At 35.0% G+C, this 18,629-nt stretch overlaps 1 protein-coding gene across 1 annotated transcript in view; it reads right to left on the bottom strand.

The window, feature by feature from the left end:
• CCDC178 (coiled-coil domain containing 178) overlaps nt 1-18,629 on the bottom strand; it is a 193,074-nt gene that overhangs the window by 154,240 nt on the left and 20,205 nt on the right. The window contains exons 6-11 of the mRNA XM_072851284.1: nt 18,022-18,222; nt 14,884-15,104; nt 12,732-12,874; nt 4,629-4,782; nt 1,507-1,602; nt 1,248-1,384 (exon numbers count right to left, since the gene is read on the bottom strand). Of these exons, the coding sequence (XP_072707385.1) occupies nt 1,248-1,384; nt 1,507-1,602; nt 4,629-4,782; nt 12,732-12,874; nt 14,884-15,104; nt 18,022-18,222 (952 nt within the window). The remainder of the gene's footprint in view (nt 1-1,247; nt 1,385-1,506; nt 1,603-4,628; nt 4,783-12,731; nt 12,875-14,883; nt 15,105-18,021; nt 18,223-18,629) is intronic.

Here is an 18,629-nt window from a genome sequence, read left to right as displayed (position 1 = left end):
TCAGGACACACTCCCAACAATACTAATTATATATGAAATAGATAATGCTCAAAGGATTTCTCTTGTGAACTTGTCCAGTCTTTCTAGGATGTCTGTAAAGTTTTAGTGTACAAGATGGTCTCAAGTAATAATGCTTCCCAAATCTGTTTTCTGAGAACTCCCCTCTCTCTCCTGATGTTCTCCATTTGCCTGTATGTGTTCTTACAAATCTGTTACCTCATTCAGCCTATCAGTTAATACTCCACCATGGGCAAGATCTCTCTCCATTGTCTTACATGTATGATGAAATAAAAGTTTTAATCCATCAAAAAAGATGTCAATGAAATTGAAAATAAGAAATTTGTAAAGCTACAGCACTAATTCTAAAATGTTCTAATAATCCCAATAAGTAGTTCCATCAACATCAGAACTAATGAAGCCTGGTTTCTTACCCATTTGTGTTCCATCATGGATTTACTTTGGTATGTATGGTGTGACCTCCAACTTGGAGCACTATTAAGGAGTATGCACATACCTCCATCCCTCTTTCATGCTGACAGAATGTCTGTATTCAACTCAATCATCAATTTCTACAAAACTTATAAGAATCTAACTAGTTTCAAGAACTTTTCTTTTCAGTTGACTTTGCTGAAACCAGACAATAAAATCCAGAGTTACTGGGGGGATAAAGAAGATAACCTGTCAGATACATAAAACCAGCATACACCTAGTGTCCAAAGGAAGAACGAACTAAAAATTGATTTTGTTTGCTGTTATATTATAAATGCACCAAAAATATTATGTACAATATAAAGGATAGCTATTTGGAATCAATAAACTGAGGAGCAACAAAATATGTATGCATAATGTCTTACAAGAATTCAAAGAAAATAGAGAAAAATAGTATTCAGAGTCTATGTTTATAACAATCATATATGAAAAAAATACAAATAAATTTCATAAAAGTTTTAAACAAAATGTTTAGGGGACTTTGGTTTCTGTTAATATACAGAGAATTTCAGAATCTTCTTCATTTTGTTTTATTTTAATTGTCACAGTACGTATTTTGTCTTTTGCAGAATTTTAGTTATTTTCCTTTCAAGTGAAGGGCAAAAAAGTTAGATGATAAATTACAGCCTTAAGTGATTTGTAATTATTGAAATGTTAAATTACAGACAGACTTAAAATAAAAGCAAGGTTCACTTTTATAGGCATGCTTTCAGTGAAAAAATAACACTTGCTTCCTATATTTATATTGCAGGCATTACCTATTTGTGAATTTTTGCAAAAATTCTTCATTTTCTCCCTCAAGTTCTTCATTTTCACATTTCAAAATGTCCAATGCTTCATTAATATTGAGAAGCTTTTGCTTTATATTCTGTAGATCACTTTCCCTGGTGGATTTCTAATGAACATTAAAACATTAAGACAACTTTAGCATAAGTTGAAATTATTTCAGACCAACACAGAAAATGCAAGTATGCAAGCATTTTTACTTCATTTCTATAAAAACAAGAAAAAACTTACTAATTCTTCCACAGCTTTAATCACTTCAGAAGAAGCATCTGATATTTTTACACTCTCATCTCCTTGGGCAGCTATTTTATTATTCAAATCTTCTATCTAGAAAATATTTTGTAAAGTAAGTAATACAAATACCTCCTATATTTCTTTCTAGTAATTAAACAATATATTTAAAAAATAAATTTAAAAGGAAGGCTATTAAACAATAACTAGAGATATTTTATGCTATATTATTCATATGCACATTGCCGTTGCAATGTATCGTAGCAGAATCTTTAGACTTCATAGTATCAGTAAGCACACACTCACAGCCTGATAATTCATACATGACATATGTGGTATAATTAAGCAGAATACCTTAAGTTCCTCTCAGCCTCAAGATTTTCCTTAGTATCTCAGTATACCTATTGACTTAATACAGATTCATACAGAGAGATTCAATGATGGATCAGTCACTGGAGCTTCAGGAAAAATGAGGATGTTAGGGAAGCATGCATCTACAGGATAAGAAAAACATCTAAAGTGGCTTTAGATAGATAAAAGCACACCTGCTCACATTGAGCCTAATGAACTTTGTTTCCTTCACCTCTCTTTCCTCTGCAGAGGCTGAAACAACATAGCTATCCTGGCAGAACTTACCCATACAATCTCCATAGAGATATGGGTCTAACTGGAACATGACCAGACAACAAATGTGTCCAAGCAGGATCAGGGTTGATAAGGATGCTAGCATAAGGGTAGAGAATGCATGTGGGAAGATCAGGACAGAATTAGGAGACAGGTACTCTAAACGGCATGTAATTTCCTACTGCTACCTCAAGAATCTGATGAAGAGCAGATTTATGTAAGATATGTTGTGACTATGTCCCAGCAGCTAAGGAGGGAAACAATACAGGCTTTGTCTTGTTATCTTGTCCAGAATGCCATAGCTGTGTTGTACTTCTCTAGGATTCTGCTGATTGTCCTTGTATGGCTCTACCTTCCTAACTAGTTCGGTATTGAAGGTCCTAACCTGAATGGTTAGGGATTAATAAAACATGATCTGTGAGGAAAAACTGCAAAGAAGCACCTTTACTAATCTAGAAAAAGGAGATAAAAAGGCAAATCTTTCAATATGTAAAATATTCTATGAAATATACTTTAGGGGAAGCGTGAGAAAGACAAAGAAATTGGTTACATCTATAGGGAAAAAAAACCCAGTAGATTAAGTATAAGCAAAATGTCCCAGTTTTTAAATTGCTAGTACAAGGGAAAAACATGATTCAGAAATTTTTTCCTTCTTTCAATGTTTTTAGAGTAAACATTTTGACAGGAATGACCTGAAATACTGCCACACTGTGCAGGTAATTAATGAAGACAAAAGAATAAAGGAGGAATAGTTAAGTATGAGATTTAATTTTATAAGAAGGGTTTCTTCTACTCTTTGAAGAGCAAAGCCCATGTAGATACAGAATATGGATTTAATACATACAGATACCTTTTGTAATGCAAATCTGGGTAACATGGAAAAAAGAAAACTCAGAGTTGTCCTTACAGTGTCAAAAGTTGTAACACTCCCAGTAGGTCATATATAAAATTTTAAAACCAGCTCTAATTAAAATAAGGAAAAAAAGCCAGGAAAAAAATGCAGAAAAATATAAGTTCACATCACTAATTCTGTTTTCAAACTTGTTGATGTACGTGACAACTGTCATGTTCTAATTTGGGTCCAATTCAAACCCCACTGAAGTCACTGAAAATAATCCCAACGTTTTCCTGATTCCCAAAATAACCCCCATTGTCCCAGTAACATTTCTATGAAGATCAGAAGAATCACTTTAAGCTTTCTGAAAATCACTATTATTTGTAAAGATTTATTCAGTTAATTGGTTTAGTCATGTTTTTGAAGGAAATTGACAATAACAGAACAGCTTTATGCTAAACCTAACTCTGGTTCACCTTTAGTATCAACTAATCAAACCAAAGGTGATCACCAAATGGAGCAGTTCCATGCTCCACCTTATCCCTGTTGCACATTTCTCTTTTTCTCTTGTATTGGTCTTTATACCCAAGTAATACCTACTGAAGTATATCAGGTCAGGCAAACCCAGATGGAAACAAATCCAGAAAGAAAAAAAAATAGGTCTAGTAATAAGTATTGGCTCTATTTGAAAATAGTGGTTTTCTAGTTATCAGTTGGTAGCAATTGCTGGTGCCAATAACAGGAAGAAAACTGTAATATACAGTTAGAAACAAACGGCAAGAACATGCACATTGGTTGCTATCTAGTATGACTGTATCTTTACTTTTTTGGGGGGTGTTCTTTGTTTTGTTGGGGTTTTTTTTAAGTTCTGGGCACGGTTGGTAGATTCAGCTTCTCAGAAACACTCCACCTAGATTCTAAATTCCACTGGATCCTTAGCAGGACCTAGCTATCTAGATGCACAAATCACAGCAGCACTGGGCATGTACAAGAGAATGAATGTCATACTTTATTTATACATATACATATATACATATAAAAAAATAACAAGTTCTGTTGTGGGCATCCAATTCCTGTTTTAGGCATTTTCTACTGGTTCCACGTGTGGAGCTGTCAATTAATTGAAAACTCCTAGTCAGGCAGTGTGAGGAACTCCAGTTCAGATTTTAAACTGCCAAGTACAACAAGATTTCAAACTGAATGCTAGACAAATACAGCAGAAAACAGGGGAATTTTAAGTAAAATAGGGTATCACTCTGCGTGCTGTAAGAGTGCATCACATGCCATCTCAGGTCAAAAAAAATCTACTAATTCAAGAGGACACTTATGTTGTCCCACTAAATGCACACTTTCTTCCAGATGATTTTAGAAGATAAGCAATATTAAGCAGATGCATCCAACAACTAAAAATATCCAGGTCACTTAAAGGAACGTAAGATGACTATGATATTTTTACTAAATAAAGCTGAAAAATACTACTACAACAGAAGAATGAACATGAGAGTTCTGTAGAATCTACGACTTTTAATTTTTAAATCAGTATTTGTATTTTTACTTTTACAGAGGACCTTAACTCTTAAACATACAAAATATTCAGGCATTCATGTACTTTTCAATAAAAGATACTCATTTCCTTGCTTGTTTATAAATATTCAAGACTCACTTTGCTGTTCCAACATTTTGCATCTTCCTGGATTTCTGCTTTTTGCTTCACTAACTCCTCAAGGTGTTTTTCATCCTTTATAATCTTCTCCTCTGTTTCTTTTAACTTCATACAGTATTCGGTCCAAATAAATTCAGAATGCTTTAACTCATTCCTAATAGAAATACACACAAAGTGAATCCATCTATTTGGAAATATTCCAAGGTAGTCCCTCTCCATACAGGAAAATGTAAAGCAGATCTGAATTAGTAAAGATTTATTTTGATTCTCTACTACGTTTCTTGAACAGGTATGCATGAGAGAATTTCAAAATATCTACTCTGGCAGGTTCATGGAATTTCAGCCAGATATCAAAACTACTCATGCTACCAGTTCACTTGCACTTAAACAGCCTGCCAACATTACAACTTCTAATTGGACCTCTGAACAGGTATTGGTGTAGTTAAGCACAAGACTTTGTTTCATACCTCATACCTTAATTAAACAAAATAGGAGTCAACTTCTTTCTCTGCTAGTGGCTGAGTCTAGTTCGGAGCCATCTTCACTTAATCAATCCACTACACTGTCATCTTGTGGACAAATGTCATTTGTGAAGAAAATTTTTTACTGACATCAATTCCTCATGTAAAGAGGAACTTGCAGACAGTAGGTAAGGTCAAAGGAGGCGAAAAGGACTTTACTTTCACTCTGAATAGCAGATTTATCAGCATTATGACAAGGAAAACTGGCCACAATTACAGAAAGAGATAATAATAACTACAACAATCGTCAGGAAAACAGTCCCACAAGACACTGTTAGGCCTCATTATAGACTGTGCACAGGCCTTTTGTTACAGCCGTGTGTGAGAATGGATTTGGTGAAAGGCAGAAGAAACAGAGGCACATCAGGTTAAAATTCTACAATGACTGCTGATGCTTGCCCATTATTTTTATTATTGTTTCAGCAGGCAGAAATGAGGAGTTTCCCCCATGCTTCCCAGAGAACTATCTTGGTCAATAACATATTCCAAAGCGTGCCTTAAATGGCAAAATAAATCCACCACAGTAGAACTACAACCAACAGTAGTTGAATTTTAGAGACCTCTACTGCATTACAACCCAAATAAAACCTGAATGAGTTTTGCATACTTAAACACAGTAAAACAACAGAAAACAATAATGAAGAGACTTCATCACTAATTCAAGAGGCATTCCTACAAGATTATTTGATAGACACTATTCCTTTATTTGCCTCCAAGATTTCTATCTAGTGATGGAGAAAAGACTTATTTGCAAAGTCACATTCCAAATGTCACAGAATATATATAACACGAGCATGAAACCTAACACTTTGAACATTTGTACTTTCTTAGGTCCCACCACCCATGAAAGAAACATATAAATGATACTTAAAATTATTCTAATGACAGACATGTAACAGGCATAGACTGTAATTTTATTCTCATATTACCTATCAGCTACAACTTTCTGAGTACAGTCTCACGGAAAAATACAGTACTACCAGCCACAGTGAATATGTGTAAAAATAACAGACTGTGCTGTGTGATGTACCCCAGCCTCAGTATTTTGAATTTCATGCAATCTTCATCATTTTCTCACTGATGGCACTGAACATAAAGAGAGTATCAACTGCAGAACAGTTCTTTCAAGTCTGTGCCATCACAAATCTGTCTTTCTCACACCTATCAATACCACATGTTATTCTAGTCCTCCTCAGATGGCAGCTGAAGGGTCAACTTCCTCTGTAATGTTCCTCTGAGTTTAATTACCAGTCTACCAAATGGCTAGGGAAAAAAAAAGATACAGTAGGCAAAAAAAATTAATTTCTTCACTGAGGGGTAGAAAAAAAGTCTTCTACTCAACTTTTTCTTGTAAATGCTGATATTCCTAAAAACACTTGCATCATTAGAATTTTTAGTTTAACTCACATTCACACAAATAAAACAGGTTGCAAGGTGCACAACAGCCTACATCACTGTCACGTGGTATGAATAGGAAATCACTCAACTAGGTGAAACAGAAAACATACATGCTATATTTCTATCCGTATAGATGATGAATTTCTGCTATTAGTTACCTATTGCCATTATCATGGGGATTTTACTTAGATTATGACTTGTTTCAAAAGAACAAAGAGTTCCTGTAAAGCAATTTTAATGCACCTCAGAACAAAGGCTTGTTACAGGAAAACACCACACTTTCTTTCTTGCACATGAAACAAACTCAAAAGCCTTGATTTCCACCAAGACTACAAAAACAAAACAGGAAAACTGCCTACACTGCCCTACAACTGCTAAGCAAGCCGACAGCTGTGACACAATGGCAGAATTCTAAAGGGAACTGAACAAAATACTGCATAAAGACTATTAAAAAGTGAAATAGTCAGAAGGCGAGATGAAAAATTCTAATACTAATGAAAAAAGAAGTAAGATTAAACGATCAATTTTCATTGAAAGAATAGGTCAACAGCATGGTATCTCAAAATCCTGTATCTGTTGCTTTGATATATTTACAAATGATCTGAAAGGGCAAGACGTAGTGGAATTAAAGGTCTGCATATAATGTGATTACAATAGGCAAGGCCAAAAAGAACTAAGAAACTAAGAAAAATTTCAAATTACAAGACAAACTAGTAACTGGAGAACACAACAGCATGTACCATTAAGCATTCAAACTCAAAAGAAGTATAAAATCAGAGAGACTGCGTAATCTGTACACCTTAAAATTCTAAATTAACTGTATGAAATCGAGGAAGACATGTACGTATTTCCATAAACACTCAGAAAGTCTGCTCAACATTTAGCACAGTTAAAGAAGCTAAGAAGGTGTTAAATTAAGTAACAAGTAGGATGAAAAACATTAGAATAAAAAATGAGAGTAAGACGTCCCTGTTGAAGTCACTGACATGGCTTAATTTGGAATACTGTTTGCATTACCTTTCAACCCATTTCAGAAAAGTGTACCACAGAAGTGAAAAGGAGTCAGAGGACATCCTGGAAAGGTCATAAAATACAGAAGTCTTTTGAAAACACACAGAAAATAATGGAAGTTGCTTTAGAAAACAGATAGGAAGAAGGAACAAAGTAAAAACCCAAAGTCACAGAGGATATAGGCTAGTGAGGAAGGATCACAATACACAGCAATATTTATCATCGCATACATCTTAAGGCTTAGACTCCCAAACTACAGCAATTTGCCTACAAGAGGAGAATAACAAATCACTGCTGACCACACTTTGTAAATATGAATTGATAAGGAATAAAGTTTACTAGTAGGTATATGCTGGAATAGTAAAAAAAAAAAAGTAAAGAAAAGTTAAATCATGTACTTTTAACATTATTTATTCTGGTATTACACGATAAAATCACCTCCAGCAATGGATCACTATAACCCCTGCTAACAATTCTTGCCAGTAGCTAGTAATTCAGACAAGTTGACAGAACACTAAATAAGCCAGTGAAAGACTAAACTGATTTGCAGAGTATCTGAATACATAGTAATAAACCACATGATATTTTTGGTAATACTTCTTACTCAGGACCTGATCTTTCCCCTAATGAAAATCAACATGAGGTTTGCATGAACTTTACCAGTTACAGAACCGGGGTCCATGCTGTCTGATTTCTCTCAGCTGGAACCCATGGACGAGCTAATAAGCATTGGATCAGATCATCTCTATATACACATTTAAGCTATAATTAAAATTCCAAACGTTGTGAAGACATTGTGAAGCTTGCATTCACAGGCTCATATCCATCAAAACTAAGTATTACCTCCTACTCTTCAAACACCTCCTCCTTTGTTTAGACACATGCAGTGACTTTAATTGGAGAATCACATGGTAATTTCCAGAAGTCACTCCAGCTTTGACAAGCATTGGTATTACAGAATTCTGGTGTCAGGTGTTGTATAATAAAATACTTGGGGTTTAGCTACAATTTTTTACTACAATTTTTATTTTCATATACTAATATTCTTTCCAGATTGCAAACTAGGCTCTGAAACAAAAAAAATTAAGCTTTAGTTAACTAAACATAAACTTGTTGACTGTGCATCTTTTTAATCTTAGAGGTAATAAAATATAATTAGCATAAATACCTCTAATATAGTGTCAAAATTACCCTGAACTCAAGAAAAACATGACAAAGAAATGCACTGTAAAGGTTAGAATCAAAAAAGGAAAAAGTCAGACATGCTGACAAAAGAAACAAGTCAGACAGAGACACTTATTTCTCTAGTTTTGCTAAGCTATCCATCTTACAGAAAAATACTTTTTTTTATCCTACATTGACTCATCCTTACTGAGATATAGACAGTTTGGATCTTATTACAAGCGCACAGACACTTTATGAGTGCAAGACTGGAACTTCTCGAGCAACAACATCGTTTGAGTAAATTCACGTTACCCAGGATGCCTCCTGCTCCCATATTAAAGTATAAACGTATTACAGGAAGAGCTATGATCCTTCTTTAATTCTGCAGTTTAGTGCCAATGGCAAAGAGATCTACAGTGATATGGTATCTTAAAGAAACAGGATTATTGCATCTAAATAACCTTCCTTTCTTCAAGAATGTGTCAGTAAGGTTTCTGCTCTAGCTGACTGGCAAGCACAGATCTGCCTGGATAGCAGACATCCAAAGCAGCAGTCATATTAGCCAAAGTAATGATTTCCTGAGCTTGATATCTACCCCAAAGTACATTGTAAGAGTACTCTGTTTTGCAAAAGTCAGTGTTACTTTGTGCTTCAGGCTTAACAACTTGTAAGTTTCTGGGGCAGGCAGTAAGTATGCCTTCTGTGGGACTGAAAAAGGTGTTTCAAGTTCCTGAGCACTAATCAGTTTTCGAAATAAAGTTGCCAAGATGTTATAATCAAAAGAAACTGGAAATGATACAACCAACCCCCATTATTTTAATCAGGTTCAGCTCTTTACCATGGCCTACTGAGCACCATAAACAGTAAGCAAAACAATAAGACTTATCAATTCCAATTATTTCTTGAACAAAGAAATGAAAAGAAAATCTAAAACCAACAGAAAACAGCTACAGCAGCTCTGACCTCTTTATGTCCCTCTGAGAGTGGGTCCCTTCACAGAGGGGACCAAAATACCTTACTCTCAAATTCTACTGTGCGCCTTGTTTTATTCTATCATATATTACTAAAACAGTTTACATACAGGTTAAAAAGTATAACAATTCTTCCTATTTGGTACATCAAATAAAAAGGTCACTCACAGTACCCTAAGCTCTCACAACTACTCAGTTATTTGAGGATTTGGTGTTGGCCTCCATGGTAGACAGGCCTACAAAAGATATTTCACTGACAGAATGCAGTAATTACAATGGGCTTGTGTATAAGTATACTGGTTTTGGCTGTGGTAGAGTTCATTTTCTTCATAGTAGCTAGTATGGGGCTATGTTTTGGATTTGTGCTGAAAATAGTGTTGATGATAATACATGGATGTTTAAGCTATTGCTGAGCAGTGCTTACACAGAGTCAAGGCCTTTTCTGCTCCTCCGACTGCACCAACAATGAGCAGGCTGGGTATGCACAAGATGTTGGGAAGGGACACAGCTGAGACAGCTGACCCCAACTGACCAAAGGGATATTCCACACCATATGACGTCTGCTCAGCAATAAAAGCTGCAGGGAGGAAGGAGGAAGGGGGTCATTCATTCAGAGTGATGGTGTTTGTCTTCCCAAGTCACCATTACATGTGATGGAGCCCTGCTTTCCTGGAGATGGCTGAACACCTGCCTGCCCATGGAAGTAGTGAATGAATTCTTTGTTTTGCTTTGCTTGCATGTATGGCTTTTGCTTTACCTGTTAAACTGCCTTTATCTCAACCCACGAGTTTTTGCACTTTTACCCTTCTGATTCCCCACCCCATCCTGCTTGGGGGGAGTGAGCTGTGTGGGGCTCAGCTGCCTACTGGGGTTAAACCATAACAATAAGCTATTCATAACTGCTTACTTTCTGTCTTTTTAGAAAGTTTGGCAGGGTCCTGCTGGCCTGTGAACATGCAAAATCTGTTTATTTCTGCTAGTAACAATTTCTAGAGTTTGATGTTTTCTTGACAAAGACGGGTTGACATGTGGCATAAGATTCTTAGATACGTACAGATGAGAACCATCTTTGGCAAACAGGCTTTCACTGAGCAGAATTTAATAACAGCTCTTATAAATACTACATCTGTGCTGGTGTGAAGAGTAGCTCTTGTAGTTCACAGTCATATTTAGAAGCATAGGGAAAGACTGTCACAGCATTCTAGAATCACCCAGTTATCTTGCAGACACAGATGGCCCATCTCTTTGAGGGACCTAACGCTACTGCCAGGAACTTTGTGAAGTCTAAATTCCACTGTTAGTCCAATAAACATAATCCCCCTCTAAAAATGATCAGGGAGTATTTTGTGTTCACAGTACTTCCTGCGAGCTGAATGGATCAGTGTATGAAAACAGACATCCTGCAGTATGAGAACCGCAGTGTCTTAATTTTGAAGAGACAGAATGATTGTAGAAGAGATACGGCACTAACTTGAGATGGTACATGTATCTTTAGGTAACAGACACCCTTCTAAAGCCCTCATTTCTTTAAAAATTAAGAAATTTGGTAACTAGAAACTTCTCTCAGCTCTGTAGTTGCTCCTTTACTGCTCTTAGGTAAACTAGTGAGGCCAACTCTATAGTGAATTCTCATGAGAATGACCCTTGAAAAGAAACCGGGAATCGGAGTTAGATGGGACAGTCCCTGGCAATGGTTTTGCTGGATGGGAAATTAACACCTACTGAAATGAGGTTACCAAGGACACCAGTTTGCAGGTACATCTCAACCATGAGGATTAGTCTTGCTGCCTTGAATGAAGCATCAGTGAGCAGGACAGGTTTACAGCCACTACTGTACATCAGGCACTTTCTAACATCAACCCTCTGAAATACCAAAACAGTGCATGCTGTCCCAATTCAGGTAGTACATAGCACAACTTGAATTATGGAACTGGCATATAAATTCCTAGTGAATCTAGGCAGTTCTGAATGAATAGGATGGACCAGATTTTATGACTTACTGCAAAATGTATATACTCCATAATTGCCATGCACAGTTTTTGAAATACCTGATATTTGAAGAACAGTTGCTGTCACATGGCTGCGGTACAGAAACATCTGTTATTGCCAGTAACGTTGTCTCGAAAATTTACTGATGTCTTTCAATTATGGCTGTAAGCTTTCCTCATGTCAAGTGACAAAGAGCCACTGTGTCACTTGCTACTTTGCCAAATAAAACCTGGCAACTAGCCATAGGCATATGCAGCAAAGTTGAGTGCAACCTCCTACCAAATGTGAAACTACTTGGTATTCTTCTTCTTTGGCATAGTTATTCTTGGTGCTGACTCTTTGTATGTTCAGCGACAGAAAGGAGAGATTACTTGTCAGGGACTGGACATTAGTGGTGTTCTGCTGTTACTATAGCTCTACTTGACAATTCAGGGGTTAATAGCCTGACAAGAGGTTACAGTGAAGAAACTGCAACATAAATCATTGCCATACAGAAGCTACCTTGCAATCCAATAAAGTTATAGTAATTTTGTTTGTTTGCTAAAAAAAAGAAAGACAAGGTATTTTGGTAAGTTCAAAAGTATGTGTTGTTGGCTAGAATTGTTCTGGTTAATATGCAAGTTCAAAATTAAGTTATAATTATAACATAACTATGGTACTATGATAAGTGCTGACATTCAATGCAAGTAATTTGTGCAGTCTGTAAGAATGATAGCAATAATCATTGACAGCAATAATCAATGATAGTGAAAGTTCTATCAAAGGGATTAAAAATTCATAAGTAAGTAAAATAAGGTAAAAATGGCATGCTTTAGGAGTCGATTCATGGAACTTTCCATCTGGGTATATTTCTGGACATCATCCCTTCCTTATTCTGCTAATACAAGCTAAGACAAACAAGGCAAACACTTCTTTTATATATAATTCTATTAATTTTGATTTTACAAAAATCAGAATTTAAAATTATTTCTAAAAGCAAATTTTCTATAGTTTGATTGTCACTATTAAAACTGAGAGGACATTATAATACCACATTGAATAGCTCTTACTTGTATTGACTCAAAAGCATCTCAGCATATTTCATTTTCTCATACATAGATTTTATCTTCTTTTCAGATTCTTCATCAGTTCTTTTCATTGTCTTTTGGATTTCCATGAGTTCACAACAAACATCACTATATATTTTTGATGTCTAAGAAAATAAAACAAGTTTTCTGAAAGATGTTATATAAAATCATATATAATGTTCAAAATAAAAAATAATTTCAAGACTTGTCTGATTCCTTGCAGTTTAAAAATTGAAGTTTAAAGTTGAAGTAGTACTTTGTGATGTCATACAACTTAACAACAAATTCTGGATAGTCTGCAATAGATACAATCCCAGCAAAAGACAACAGAATGTGTGTTGTAAAATTGCATAACATAAAGAAATGCTAGCAAGAGAGCTTTCATTCTGTTACAAAACTTTGGAGTTATTGTGAAAAGGTGGCTACTTCCATGGGAAGATAGTGACCTCTGGAGCAGAAAGAAAGAAATAATGTAGAAGAAGCCACTGAGGTTTCACTCAGTAATCTGACAGAATCATTACTTGAACATCTCCTACAGGATGTGCAAGACTGGCAGTCACCTATGCAAAAGAGGGGCCTGAGACAATGCAGACAATGAACACAATTTTCAATGGTATAAATAGTACCGGGGCACTCAGTTCCTAACAACTCTCAAATAGAGATATGCATGTCTATTGTCTCCGCTTTTTAAAATATTACAAATATAAACAAATAATATGATATAAAATCTTTATTATAATCTAGCACTTCACTGCTCAAACTAGTTCTCTGGATATTAAAAGCTAGAGATTCAAAATTAAATAATTGCTTTAATCACAACAAAAATTAAGTATCCGCTGCTTTTTTAAGGCCATGGGAGGAAAAAACAAACCTGAGTGACAAACAGCATATAAATTAGAGTGCAATAAAAGTCATAAACTTTTTTTTGCAATTAGAAATTTTGTTGAAATGAACTATATAAATAAGTTACAGTAACACCAAATCTATCTTCTTATGATATGCAGTGTCACTTTTTTGAAAGAAACAAAAAAAAACCTCTGAAAAACCCTATTTATTTAAAATAGTCTTTAGAAAAAAAACATTTTAAGTCTACTTCCCGAGTTGTATTTTAGCACACCTCAATATTTTAACTGCATACAATATATTCCAAGACATTAACAAGAAAAAAGGATACAAACTAAAAAACAAAATCACCAACTTGATTTTAATTAGCCAGTATTTTGAACATATCTCATAACACTGATAGAACTGTGAGCTCTTTCACAGGTCAGAACTAATTAATGATAATTCTCATATTATTTGTGTACTGGGCAATTAACTCTTCTTAATTTTAGAAGTAATTTGACGTGACTGTTGAGTCCTCAAAATATGAGAATTCAAAATAAAACAAATTAAAATAAACAATATTTATTAAGAATCACCTACAAACAAAAGATCATTTTTAGACTGTAAGTACCCTGAAAAAGAGATTAACCTCTGGATTTGTATTTAAAAGTTACCATAGAAAATATATAGAAAACATAATAATTAGTACTAAAATATTTACCTGAAGTAGCACAGTATCCCTCCCTTTTTAGACATCGATTTTAAGCTACCTACAACTTTACCATGCTTTGATTATTCAGCCTGACATGATCCACATTAGGCATTTATTATCAACAAATAATAAATTATTATCAATATTATTATCAATAAATACTATCATCAAATACATTGGGAAAAATGTACATCAGCACTTAAAAATAATTAAATCTTACAAACATTCTTTTGACAGATTCTAACATCTCCATATTCTGGAACAAATGCTGATGTCTGTGAGAAATCGGAGAAGAATCTATGCAAATATCAGATATGTGCCTTCTACCCTTCCCGTGAAAAATCCCACATGAAATCAACTTACAAAGTTACATTCCATATATGCTTAAGAGACATTTATTAAAGGCCAACAGCATTATCCTCCCTGGATTCTGTCTGCACTGAGTGCCTGTATGTAGCGGTATGAGCACAAAATTTGCAGTCTGTGTACAAAATTTAAAAGAGCCTTTGGTACTTCCAAAAGATTGCTGTTCTCTAGAAGAGTATGCACCTACGTAGTGGAAAGGTTGTAAAAGAATCTTTGTTTGTTTGCATTTACCTTTTCATAAGCCAGTAACACATCCTTCACAGCTTCACCCTCTAGATTCAGCTTTTCTTCCAGCAGAGGGCTGTGTTTCTTCATGAAGTCTATATCCTCCTGAATCTTTCTGTTGACTGTTTCTGTCTTAAGTATTTGGTTTTGTACCTGTCGCAGCTGACGGCTTTTACAATCAAAATGCCATTGTAGCTCCAAGGTATCTTGAGCACACATTTCATATTCTGTTAAAAAGATAATTAGCATAACAAAATGTGAGTATCTGAGTGACACCATGAATACCTAGTGAGATTAGGAAATACGTTGTCATAATACTAAGTACAAGACTTGCAAAATTTTGATGCAAACTACTTTGAAGGCCAAAAGAAGACATTGGTTACAAAAGACATCATCAAATATTGCATTAGCAGTGGAACTGTTTTTAAACTCATACTTAATAATCCTAGTATGTAATTCAAGCAAATCTTCGAAGTGAGGCGTGGTTTTGTTTTTATGAAGGAAATTAAAACATCTAGCCTTAAGGCATATCTAGAGGAGGCTATTATAACACAAGAACAGCTCTACTGAGCTTCCTAGTCTCCAGCAACAGACATATGCAGGTGCAGAGGAAGAACAGGGCAAGTATAAATCCCACACCCTCTTAATACACAAACTATTTTCAGTTCAGGGACACTTCCTAAACTAAATGTGGCTTCAGGAAAGCTAAACTAAACATACAAACTCAAAGCCAACAAACAAAACATATTCATGTTGCTACAGAGAAGTATGTCAGTCTTAGTTCAGTTTGCTGCATTTATTTTTCTGACTTTGGCATAAATTTCCTATGGGTCTTTACAAGAAAATATGTGACTAGACCACTGTTCGCGGAATGACAACATATATTTTATTCTGCTCAGAAAAAAAAAGCTTATTAGAGATGATGTCCTGCAGCAGCTGATGTTCTATATGGAAAAATTATTGGTATGAAACTAGGGAAAGTAAAGTAAGATTATCAGATAGGAAAAAAATCAGAAAATGTCTCAAGAGCAGTAAAATTTGCCATAAATGTGAGAGACAGAAGCACATTTTACTGAGAAAAAAAGGCTCTCTAGCTCTGAGAAGTAGCTGTGGAATATTCAATGCAATCCCTTACAGTTGATAAATTTTGCTGTGTTAACAAGACATAAATCACAAAATTTTTATTTCATTGCTACTAAAAGTTAAAGAGACATTGTATGAATAAGTGGCTTTTCTACATCGTACAAAGTGACACCTAACATTAACATGAATAAAATGTGTTTTACATTGGATTTTTGTTATATTTCAGAGAAGGTAGTTTCTGAAGATAGGCTATGTCACTGCAACTACTTGAGTGTGCTACAGGACATAGATGCAGCAGGAGCTAGCAATAATGGAAATCAAGAGAGCTCTGAAGAAATAACAGGATTCAGTGTCTACTCTGAATGGGTCATGCAAACTTAATTAAGAATCTCCTGGGTTTGTAATACTTAGATTAGGGATAATTATAACATCCCTGAGGGTCTTTTCCCCTTATCCTCAGTTCCATTTTAGCATAATTTTTGTCTTATAGATAATACTATGAAAAGTTATAATCCTGAAAATTACAAATTACTCCAAGGACACAACATCATACTGACATAGCCCACTGATAAATCAAGGGAGAAGAGTTGGTTAATTTTCACAGCCAAACTTCATGCTGGTTTATTTTGCCTTTGTTACATACTCTATCATTGCATATATTAACAGAATTGAAAATGTGTTAATTATATTCCACTATTCCAAACTTTTTATATTTATTCCGAATGCTAAACAGTAAAGTAAAAGCAACAGGAATGTATAACCACATGCAAAAATTATTTACAGCTGCATCACTGTAGGTAAGTACTTCAAAAAGTAAAAAGTAACATCTCTGCAGCTCAATTCCTGAACTACTGTGCTGAAGAATGAAGATTATATTATCAACCTTCTCTTCTTGCAGTTCTTTGCTTCTGTAAAATTGACCTTTCCATTGCCACAGGATTTTCTCCTGAAAGTATTTTCTAACCTATCAATGAATTTTAATTCTGATTCTTTATTCAATCTCCTCCTCTGTTTTCAGGGCATCATAAATTGTCCTTCAGAGGCAATTGCTTTTAAGGAAAGCAATCTCTGCAAACTGGTAACACCTTAACACAGGTTTCTAGTTGCCAAGTCAAGAGTTAGCCATTGGCTAAAACAAACAAACAAACAAACAAACATTGTTCTCATATATTGTTAGGGATCTGCACTATTTGACATGTTGCCTTCCGGGGGGGGTGCAAAAAAAAAAGAGAGAGAGAGAGAAAAAAAGCATTTGGGACTAAACGACTCCTGGCTTGCCTCCATTAGACACTGATTTTCACTCAGTGTTTACCCATCAGTAAATACAGTTATGGAAGACTCTTGCGCTGTCACCACCCTCTGGATTGTGAGGTATTTGTGGAAGATCTCAGGATGATGTACACCAGAATATGCACTAGAGTACCAACTGTGATTTTACATTTGGGAACCTACTGCTACAAATTACGCAACTTTTCTACACGTCTAGGTTCAGACAGTACCTGCTTCTGACCATGAGTCAGAAAACAAACAGCAAACAGCTGCTAAGTAGCTGCTTTTTTTTTTTTTTTTCTTTAATTCTATTGTGTAGATACCAGTTCATCACAAAAGGTAATAGTAAATGTCCTTAGAATCTGGGATCTCAAGGAGACCTATCAATGGTTACATCAAACAATTCCTACTAAATATGTAAGTACTTTGTTCGAGTTTAACACATTTTAATTTTCCTCAAAAAAAAAAAAAATTATTTGTGGTTTAATTTATGGTTTAACTCAAATGCATTATTTTATAATTCTGTTTCAGCTTCTCATTCCTTGCCTCAAACTGAGTATTTATTATCATCTTAAGACTGTCTTGTCTACTCATGCTATTTCTCAAACAATGCTGAACATTCTATAGTACTTTCCATATTTTTTCCAGATATATATTCAAACATACCAAATTCAGAAGAGTAAATATTTTACTCCTATTACAGTAAACCCAACTATAGTCATATCATAATTCTTATTCTTGGTAATGAACTGACTGAAAAATAACAAATATTCTTAGTTGCAATACCAATACCTTTTTGAACGGCTGCAGGGAGCTGCTGAAGCCTCCAAAGTGACATACAATCAATTTTCATGCCAAGCTTTTTCCTTCGCTGTTTCTCCAACTCCAAAGCTTTTTCTGCCTCTTCACGATCAGCCTCCAGCCGCTTAATTAGCTCAGTAACTTCCAGTAGCAAAGCCTCCGTTTCCTGCTTCAAGGTTAATGCCTTGCCATCTTTAAAAATACATTAAAAAATATTTTTTATGAAAGCTTAATCGTATGCTCTTTATTCAAGCTTCATTCTCAACACAAAGTTGGCCTGTTCACATGTATCACAGTAAGCACAATTGGTTACACTGCTGCTTTTAAAAATACATTATAATTATTTCTTACAAAGGCTTAAACATACACTCTTTACTTCAGCTTCTTTCTCAGTATAAAGCTAGCCTCTTCATGTCTATCAAGGCAAGCACAACTGGTTACAAACAAAACTTTCACATTCAATAGCATTTTCCTCCGGCTTATTTCCAATGCAGAGTGCAACAAAAATGTATTAATATAGGTGGTACAAAATTTTCATCTTTGCCTTGTAATCACCCAAATAATAGTACAAGTTCCTAATCATCTCAATTTTTTAAAGA

The sequence above is a fragment of the Ciconia boyciana genome, chromosome 2, assembly GCF_034638445.1.
Source record: "Ciconia boyciana chromosome 2, ASM3463844v1, whole genome shotgun sequence".
NCBI classification, from domain to species: Eukaryota; Metazoa; Chordata; class Aves; order Ciconiiformes; family Ciconiidae; genus Ciconia; species Ciconia boyciana.
Note: the sequence above shows the minus strand (reverse complement) of the source record. Positions and strands in the feature narration are given on the sequence as shown.